At 40.3% G+C, this 10579-nt stretch overlaps 1 protein-coding gene across 3 annotated transcripts in view; it reads right to left on the bottom strand.

Moving 5' to 3' along the window:
• Positions 1 to 2909: 2909 nt before the first annotated feature.
• The window catches only part of LDLRAD1 (low density lipoprotein receptor class A domain containing 1), a 13196-nt gene continuing 5526 nt past the window's right edge, over positions 2910 to 10579 (bottom strand). For all 3 annotated transcript variants that reach the window (XM_015810877.1, XM_015810878.1, XM_029283120.1), the window contains 3 exons: positions 9497 to 9634; positions 5062 to 5190; positions 2910 to 3676 (listed from right to left, as the gene is read on the bottom strand). In XM_015810877.1, coding sequence (XP_015666363.1) covers positions 3528 to 3676; positions 5062 to 5190; positions 9497 to 9634 — 416 coding nt within the window. In that variant the 3' untranslated portion in view covers positions 2910 to 3527. The remainder of the gene's footprint in view (positions 3677 to 5061; positions 5191 to 9496; positions 9635 to 10579) is intronic.

The following is a 10579-nucleotide window of genomic DNA, read 5'->3' as shown; positions in this document are numbered from 1 at the left end:
ATCCCAAAGATGCTTTTTCACAAGGCAACTGGACTTTCTTGTTTTTCTTTGAAGACATTTTGCTTCTCATCCAAGAAGCTTCTTCAGCACTGACTGGATGGTGGGGAATGGAAGGATTTATACTCCTGCAGACAGCTGTTCATTTGCATTCTTTTAGCAAGTCGTTAAAGCTACCTGGAGGCTTAACTGTGTCTCCAGGGTCACCTGAGTAGTGCAAATGGGTGTGGAGCCTTCTTGGAACAGCTGAAAGTTCCCATTCCCCACAATCCAGTCAGAGCTGAAGAAGCTTCTTGGATGAGAAGCGAAATGTCTTCAAAGAAAAACAAGTAAGTCCAGTTGCCTTGTGAAAAAGCATCTTTGGGATAACTATGACCTGGATGATTGAGAATCTCCATAAACATGTACTTCTATACATACAATAAACGAGCACTTTATGATGTTTAGGTAAACATAAGGTGGGTTCACTGAGAAAATGCTGGAAATGATACTAGCTATGATTCATTTTTGCCCTGGGTGTTGATTTTTGTTGGGGGCGTCTTAATTCATGCAAGTCATTCTTGCGTGATGTAGCCTCTTTGTATGCTGTATCTGAAGAAACAGGGCGAGACTTGACCACAAGGAATTAAATATAATGCAGAAAACTGAAAGGCTGAAGAGCGTTATTGTTGAACTGTTTACGTAAATTGTGATGTTCAAAAATATATATTTGAACTTTTTTTTTTTAAAAAAAGTAGTAATACAAGACAGCCTGTGCAGTTTTGGGTTTCAAAACTTGGAGCTCGCCAATTAAATTTGACCTTTCCACCTTATAAACTCTCCTGTCCCAGGCCAGTCGTGTCCAAATAATACAGGAAGCGGTGGGTTTATTCTCTTCATTAAATGAGGCAAACACACACACACTTCAAGTATAGAGATAAGTTCCCTGCCAAAGTTTAGCAAGTTTGGCTTACAGATGAATAAAAGCAGCACTCAGAACAGTAGTCAGCTAGAGTCAAGTCTTGAGGGTCAAAGCTTATAGCAGATTTGTCAGCCGGTTCAAAGTCAGTTTTCCAAGGTTCACAAATCAGGGTACATGGAGGGGGAGTTAACAGGTGGTTGTCGTCAATGGAGAGCTTATCCTTGCTGCTCCATTTTAATAGAAGCAGCCCTGATGTAGCTCATTCACTCCTTCAGCGCAAGCAGTTTCTCAAGAGTGCCTTTCCTCCGAGCTCTCTGCAGCCTCCAAACTCTTGTGTTGGGATGGTAATTCCACACCCTTCAGAGAGTGATTGTATCTGTTTGCTGTTTTGCTTTGGCAGCCCATCTGGTGGTGCTGGAGCTGGCTGCTTGTCGTCAGTCTTTTCCTCTGACTCCGAATCTGAGCCCATCATGGCATAATCAAACTGAGGATTTACTAATATAAATCTGTAGTGAGTTGGAATTTGTTTAAGCAGTAATACACCCCATGCATAGAAAATTATGCTTGCTCTCCTTTGAAATTCCTTGCTCAGGAAAACAATTAGTATGAATTTACTAATAGACTCAAATATTTAGGGATGTGAGAGGGGGCATTCATAAACTTGGTTGTCTTTTCTTTGTATATAGTTATGTGATTTTTTCCCCCAGAGTTTGCCTAGCGCATGCTGGTTCAGGAATTCTGGGAATTGAAGTCCACAAGCCATAAAGGGGCCATCATTCTCCACCTAGTAACTCCTGCCGATTTTCCCTACATCCTTTAACTTTTCCCAAACATCCACTCCAGTTGAACTCTTGCCTGTATCAGTAATTGCCCAGATGGGAACATAATTCTTGAGACTGCAAATGGCCTATGAACTCTTATTTTTTCCAGACCCTTGAATTAACCATGGTCACTAAAAAGCAGCACACTTTTCTGCCATGTCAAAACACAAAAAAAGGTGTCTTTGGGGGAAGAAATGGCAAACTGAAGATGGTGAAGCTGATGACTGGCAGAATTAAGAGCTGGCAAGTAGATTGGCTCTTCATAATTCCCCTCCAGACAAGGTGGGAGATTTGAGATCGCCAGCAAGTGGTCCATACAATTGCTCCTAATAAAGAGACTACAAGACAGTGCTCTCTGCTAGGTCTAATGCGCTGGGAGACAAGGGAATATCCATCTTGCTCAAACCACAATTGGCATCTTTAAGGACCACTGGGTTTGCATACTTTTCCAGTCTTGGAAATTACTTCTTAATTTGAAAACTTTTGAATTGACAGGTTTTACAACATCAGGTGAGATTCCTTCAATTCTTAGCAAAAGAAGTTTAAATATAAGGATTTTTTTTCTGGAATAAACAGCAAAAGGGTTGATTAAAATTTTGATTTTAGAAAGTTACAAAGTTTCTCAGGGTCCAGAAAAAACATGAAGTAAGATTTTGGACTTAATTATAATTTCCATAGGAAAATATTTTTATTTTGAATTATTTAAAAACATGAAAGGGTGGGCTTTTCAGGCTAGACAGTAGAGGGAACTACAGGTTGTCCTCAATTTACAACCACAATTAGGACTGAGATTTTGGTCACTAAGTGATGCAATTATAAAGCGAGACATGATTGCATCACTTAGCAACAGCCATCCCAGTAATCTCCATTGTTGTTGTTAAGGTGATTTTATTGCTTGTTAGCCAAGGACCCATTACAATCCAAGCCATGGTGGCGCAGTGGTTAGAGTACAGTATTGCAGAATAACTCTGTCCACTGCCAAGAGTTTGATCCTGACAGGCTCATGGTTGTCTCAGCCTTTCAGCCTTCCGAGGTCGGTAAAATGAAGACCCAGATTGTTGGGGGCAATATGCTTACTATGTAAATCTCTTAGAGAGGGCTGTAAAGCACTATGGAGCAGTATGTAAGTCTAAGTACTATTTTTATTGCAAATATAACATTGCTTGAGCTTCCTCTTCATTAAAGGGATGTATTTCCTGTTCAGTGCAATGTTCAAAAATCTTTGCTGCAGCCATTTGTTCCAAGTTTCTAATGTGATAGAAAAGGACAATAAATAAATATTAAAATGTACAAAATATATTTCATTGAATTCAGTTTTAGTTTGTCTTGATCTCACTGTTGGCTCCTGGCCTGCCATCTAAATATCAGACGTGGCTCTTCTATATATTTAAACACTCCTCTCATAAACAACTTAAGCTGATATAAGCTGAAAGTTCATAACCTCTGATGTACAAATATAAGGAGGTGCTTTATTGGTACATGAGCATCTGTGCAAGATTGGAAGATTATAAAGACTGAATTTAAACAAGCCATTGATCTGGAAACAGCAGTGTCAGGCTCTGTGACAAACTGAATGAAAACCAAAATCCTCTTGGCTGTCATGGATGAATAGCTTCACTGTGAGAACTAGGTGACTGCAGTGCAAAACAAGTGGCCCCTGCAGCCAAGCAGGGCAAGTGCCGTGAAGAGCAACAACACTATATAAAACATTCTTTGTGAGGTCTCTTTAAAATTATCTGCAATTCCATCGCAGCCTGGTTCTCAGTGGATTGCTTTTTATTTTCTCCAAGGTTATGTTTATCATCTGCTTATCTTGTACAGAGGTATTCATCAGACCAGTCAAAGCAATGTTGTATTCCATCTCGGCAAAAACTTCTAGGAATGCAAGTACAATAATCATAGAAGACCACCAGGGTACAACTCCAAAACTGAGATCCACAAGGAGGACAGTTGGCTTCTACGAGATTAAAAAGAAAGAAACCACACATGAACACCATTCATAAGATGTTTCTTCCTGAAAATCATACGGTGAATAATGGGTAATCCTACGTAAGTGTCCCCTACCCAGAATTGTGAAACATTGGCTGTGAGCAATGCTTACTTAGACTTAGGAGAACTCTAGCCCTAACTCATCTGAAAGGCTCGAGATTAGAGAAATCATATGCCAAAGAAGATTCTGAGTCTTTTAAATATATTTATGCCAATTCATTCTCTTGATCTTATTTACAAGGCTATTTCAGGAAAAATCTTGCTGATCAGTAAATAATATAGCAACACAGCACTTTACATTCCATTGCGCTTCCTAGTTAAACACGATCTGCCAGTTTTGTATTACTCCCTGAATATATTGGGCCTGTATGGTGTGGCAGAGACGTACAGAAAAGATAGCAAGGCATAGACCAGGGGTGTCAAACTCAATTTCATTGAGGGCCGCATCAGCATTGCAGTTGCCCTCAGGGGGCCGGGTGGGGGAGGCCTACTGGGTGGGCGTGGATGGAGTGGGTGTGGCCTATTGGGTGGGTGTGGCCAGTTCTACACTGTTCGCGTCAAGGGTGCCTGAGGGGGCCTGGGCAGGAGTGGGATAGATCTGAGGGTCTCTGGCAGGAGGGGGTGGGACCAGGGCAAGCGCCAAGGCATGGTCCACTGGAGGAGCCTCACTGTTCCTCTCAGGCCATGCAGGGGTGGGGGGGCTTATGGAGCTAAGACTGAATGCGTTTCAGCATAGATGGCCACTACAAAATTGTACATTGGCTCCCAGCCGGCCTGGGCCAGGGCCAAGGCAGAGGGGGCCATTCTCTCACTGTTTCCAGGATGGCTTCGCGGGCCACATGAAACCACTTCACGGGCCGCATCCGGCCCCCGGGCCTTGTGTTTGACATGTCTGGCATAGACCATAATGGAAGAGGTATTTAAAAAAAAACCTTAGCGGGGGCTGATCAATTTATAATTATATCCATCCATAAACTCTAGCTTATAGTCTTGAAACAGAGATGACTGCTGCACCCCTAGAGTTGGCAACGACTAGCAAAGTAAAATTCACAGGGACGCCTTTTCTTTCCTTATGGAACTACCTAACCCTTTTTTTCATCCATTGGCCAGAAAGTCAAAGGACCTGCATAAGGAAGAACATCAGTAAAGCAGGAAAAAACCAGTCAGAATTGCATAGTTCTATGTTGTATTACACTTAATTCCTTTGCTCTGGACTTGAATAACCAGTCTTCTGTTTTCCCCTCTGTTGTATATGTGTGTGTGTGTGTGTTGAGGGCAAGGTCAACTAATGTAAAACACTTTGGGAGACAACAAAAGCCTTAAAATATGCATTTATGTTTAAAAAGGACTCACGTGATCCCATTTCATCAGAACAATCTCCACAATCATTAAATCCATTACACCGTTTGTCTGCGTAGATCCAAAGCCTGCGATTCTTGCAATAAAATATCAAGTATCCAGGGAGACTGTTTGGCAAATCACCTACCCAAAACAAAACAAATACATGTAAGCTTACAATGGTGTAAAATAAAAAGTTTCTTAAAATGTGACCTGTCAAGAAAAAATATTATCCTAATAAATAAACCCCAACCTGTCAAGTATAAAACTTGAGTACTGAAGGAAATATAAGGTATATCCTGGCAATGTCGACGGAACACTGATTTTGTTGAACTATTTATTTCAGAATCAATTTGATTATTTTTTTAAAAAACTGATTATTTCAGTTGCTGTTTTTGGTTTAAACATTTTGGATGCCAAAGTTTAAATATTTTTATATACTGATTGTAATTCTAAAGTATATCTAGAAAAAAATCCAATTTTGCTTAGTTAAACTGTACCCCTGAAATTCTGAACTGTTAGCCTGAATTGGAACAAAAACTGAAAGGAGTTGAGTTGATCTCCATCAACTGGAGGTTTTTAACAAGAGATTGGAGAGCCATTTGTCCAGAATGGTACAGGAGGTCTCCTGCTTGAGAAGAGGATGAGTCAAGAAGACGTCCAAGGGCCTTTCCAACTACATTATTCTGTATTGTGTATATTGAGTACCAAGAAGCCCTGTATTTGTATACCAATAAAGGTATTTTTGCCACAACCTAAGTTTGCTAACTAGGTTTTTTTTTCCCACCGTGGCCTTTTAGGGAGTACTGTACAAAAGCAGGGATTCCTGGTAAAATGAGTTTACAGGCCAAAATAAGATGCATTGATCAAACTTGCAGTTTGTGCTAAACTATGGTTTATTGAACAATCCATAATTGTCTCTGTACATACAATATAGTAAGACAAAACAAAACAAATCACACTAGAAAAGAACCTATAGCAGTGATGGCGAACCTTTTAGAGACCGAGTGCCCAAACTGCAACCCAAAACCCACTTATGCATCGTCGAGTGCTGGGTGGGTGTGGCCCATTGGGTGGGCATGGCTGTGGTGGTAATGGCAGACTGGGTGGGACTAAAAAGTTCAATCAATCAATTCCAACTTTGGAAGATCTTTTTTTCCCGCGAGAAGTTGAAATTGACTGATTGAACCTTTTTTAGGGAGGGGCACATGGCGGCAGAGGCCTAAAGCGAAAAGGTTTTATAAAAGCCAGCTGAAGGCCTAGGACTGGGGTGACGGCGCACGTGCCCACAGAGAGGGCTCTGAGTGCCGCCTCTGGCACCCGTGCCATAGGTTCGCCACCACTGACCTATAGCATGTTCAACTCTAAAGAGAGCTTATTGTCAGAAGAATATTCTAGTCCAAATCTGAGCTGGGATTGCAAAAGAATGACACTGGGCTCAGTTGCTTGAAGAGGAAGAAATTTACTCGAGAACATAGAAGCAGCACTTGAGGTAGCTACAATTTGGGGTACAGAGGCCAGAAATATTTATAGGAGAAATGGTCCTTTGGAAGGTATGTGTGAATGTGCCCTTGTAATGTTTAATTTGGTAGATGTGCAGGTCTGATGGAAAACTTATCTTACTTTGCTTAGTGTGTGTGTAGATCTTTTTCCTTTGGTGTGTGTCTATGTGCTGACTTTGGATGCCATTTCCGTGTAGCCAAGGAAACTCTGAATTGGGAAAAGGTTTTCCTTGTCTGCTATTATTTGCCAGGTTAATTAGCTTAGCCTGGGCATTAATCATATCAGTGAAAGAAGTAGATTAGCAATCTTTGCAACATTGTATTGACTTTGTTTGCAACATAGTACTCCAGTTTCAGTTACTTGCAGGTCATGTTAATGATCAAAAGGAGGGTTAGAGACCGTATAGGAATAAATCTAATATTGAATTAAAAAAATTTCCACATTACAAATCGTAATTGCTCAGACAACATGTTAAGACAAAGGTTGACTTCCCACAACCCCCTGATAATTACTATGGTAATACTAATTCCAGTTCAGTCTAGCCTAAGATGTCAAGTCAGTATGCCTTAGTGCAGCATAGTTGACTCAGGAATTCTGGGAGTTGAAGTCCACGAGTCATAAAAGAGCCAAGGTTGCCTACCCCTGCCTTAGTGCAATGTATGAATCTACCTTCTGAAAAAAGTGGAAATAAAGAAAGTGTCAGATGGGACAGTGATCAAGACCTATTGTTACATTTCAGTTAGAATCAACTTCTCAGATCAAATCTGTTAATTGTAATCTTAAGACAACATTTATCAATTTTTCAAAAAGGGACAACAGGAGCTTTGCAGTGGTGGTGCTAAAGAAATGCAGAATGTTTGAATCTTGTCTTTGACCATAGCCTATTTCCAATTTAAAACATAATGTTCTAGGTCTAGGAAATTCAGATGTGATGTAAGCCGTCCAAGGTCAATGAAGATTTCCTTCCAGCTTCTCATTTTCTGCTCTTCTTTGCTGTATTTTCCTGAGCTATGCTGCAGATTTTTTTAAAAATCCCAATGGGCTCATCTTCAAATAATTACATAGTAAAACCTGGTTGACCATATGGATTGGGGATAAGATGGGGGGAAATGAACTGGGGCAGAGGATGAATGCAAAAAATATTTGACACCAAAGCAAAAACTTCCATATTTGTTAGCAGAACAATGCAACTGTATGAAAAGTATTTGCTGAAATGAAACACATGCACAGATACATCAGAAGAAATCAAAGAGGTCTGGGATCATTTTATTCTTAGTTCATTTCTGGTGGTTATGACAGTGTTTCTGTTTCAAGAAGTACAGCAACTTGTTAGTATTGATAGTTGTTGACTTACAACCACAATTTAGGCCAAAATTTCTGTTGTTAAGCAAGAGAGTTGTTGAGTTTTGTCCACAGTGGTTAAATGAATCACGGCAGTTGTTAAGTTAGTAACATGGTTTTCAGGTGAATCTGGCTTCCCCAGGTCACAAAAGGTGATCACATGATCCCGAGACACTGCAACTGGCATAAATACATGCCAGTTGCCAAGCATCCAAATTTTGATCATGTGACCTTGGGGATGCTACAATGGTGGTAAGTGTGAAAAATGGTCATCAGTCACATTTTTTCCAGTGCTGTTGTAAGTTCGAATGGTCACTCAATGAATGTCTGTAAGTTGAGGACTATCTGTACTATACATATTCTGCTTTTCAGGAACACTGTGCTTATCCTGATATTATGGGCTGTCTCTTCAGTTTAGGAAATGTTTATATTATTTGCTAGAGCAGTGGAATAAAGGGATCTTATTTAGAAAAATAATTTTAGATTCAATTGAAAACCACAAACATTCAAATTCAAATGTTATTGGGGAGGAATTACTCAAGATATTGTGCAACTTAATATGCAGGCTGTGCAAGTGTCCTTAAAACATTATAGAAATGAATATGCATGTGAGCGAACATATTTGCCTATTAATTTCTATATTGCTTTAAGAACATTTGTACAGCAGTTTTAGACCTTGAGATCTTGTAGCCCAGACATGTCAAACACAAGGCCCGGGGGCCGGATGCGGCCCGCGGAGTGGTTTCATGTGGCCCGCGAAGCCATCCTGGAAACAGTGAGGGAACGGCCCCCGCTGCCTTGGTGCTGACTCAGGCTGGCTGGGAGCCAATGTACAATTTTGTGGTGGCCATCTATGCTGAAACACATTCAGTCTTAGCTCCACAAGGCCGACTAGAAACAACAAGAGACCGGCCCCTGCTGTGTCAGCCCCGCCCCCTGGGTGCATGCTGGGGAGGTGTCATCCTTTGTGAGAAGTGAAGAAATGGACCATGCCTTGGCGCTTGCCCCAGTCCCACCCCCTTGTGCCAGAGACCCTCAGATCTGTCCCACTCCTGCCCAGGCCCCCACAGGGACCCTTGACACGAACGATGTAGAGCTGGCCACGCTCACCCAGTAGGCCACACCCACTCCATCCACATCCACCCAGTAGGCCACACCCACCCTGGCCGCAGCCCCCCCGGCCCCCAAAGGGCAACAGCAATGCTGATGCGGCCCTCAATGAAATTGAGTTTGACACCCCTGTTGTAGCCCTATAGTAAGCCAGTTGTTTAAGATATAGCATAAATAACCAAATGTTCCCTTCTAAACAGAAATAATAACATGATACATTAAAACTGCAGAATATATAATCACATATTCTTTACAAGGAGCCTAAGATATCCTAGAGAGAAATATTTCTTTTTAATTATGTTTTAATGATAGTATTTTGGTATTTTTTGTATTTGTTTTTATCAGCCTGTTAGCCGCCCTGAGTCCGCAAGGAGAAGGGCGGGGTAAAAATCAAATAAATAAATAAATAAATAAATAAATAAATAAATAAATAAATAAATAAATAAATAAATAAATAAATAAGAAGAAGAGAAGAGGAAGTACTTAAGTCTCTTACTACATAATGCTTCTTGCTCATCTTCCCCATTGTCACAATTTTTTCTTGTGTCACAAACTTCACTGGCTGGAATACAGGTCTCTCTGTTATCACATAAAAAGCCTGTCTGCTTACTGGTAGTCATACATAAACGGTTAACTGAAAAATAAAATCAAGAGCAAACAAATTGTAAATACAACAGTACTATAGCATATGCCTCTATGAAATTTGATGCAATTCAGATTATGGTTTTAGATCTACAGATACAGTTAATCTTCAGACATACTCTAATTCCTTCATTCCACTTTTCTATTAAAGGTGAATGCAACATAATTTCTACAAAACTGTCACAGAACAAGTAGATACTAAGACTATGGGAAGTATACAAAGTTAAAACCGGAAAGAACAGTACTGTACAACAAAGTCAAAAATTAAAAGCAGTAAAACCCTTAAAAACCATAAAACATAATTTTCAGGAGAGCATAGTCGGTTTCCCTAACAGTATAATTACCTTACAGATTCCATATCCATATTACTGGATCGCCAGATCAGATGGATAAGCCCCTTCTGCAATCCCTTCTGACCAATAATTGGAATTATGTGAACTTTGGAAATCAAATATCAAAAGATTTATGTCTTTATCATGTCACATATGTCATGTCACATATATTATGTGTCAAATATTAACTGCATTGTATGCAAGTATTCTTTGACTTATACCAGTGGCTTAGGGATTATTCAAACTTACGATGGACCTCCCCAGGAGTTCTTATAACCCAGTTCCAAAGTTCCAATGGCTGACCCCCTCTGCAGTCATATGACTGCATGTTAGGCCTACATTTACAGTCTTTTGCAGCATCCTGTGGTCATGTGACCAGGTTTCATAATGTTTTTGCCAATAACCAGCATTTACTTCTGGTTTTCAGGAAATCTTGCCATAGTGAACAATTGGTTTGCTTAATGACTTATTCGCTTAATGACTGCTGCAAAAGTTGTCAAATCAGGTTGGTCACATGGGTGACCTGTTTTAAGACCGTTATGACTGTAATGGGCAAGTTCCATTACTGTTGCTAGTCAAGGACTAGTTTTAAAAAATCAATTATA

This window comes from Protobothrops mucrosquamatus, unplaced genomic scaffold, assembly GCF_001527695.2.
Source record: "Protobothrops mucrosquamatus isolate PMUCROS unplaced genomic scaffold, P.Mucros_1.0 scaffold24, whole genome shotgun sequence".
Taxonomy (NCBI): Eukaryota; Metazoa; Chordata; class Lepidosauria; order Squamata; family Viperidae; genus Protobothrops; species Protobothrops mucrosquamatus.
The sequence above is the reverse complement of the archived record's forward strand: the minus strand, read 5'-3'. Positions and strand labels throughout refer to the sequence as shown.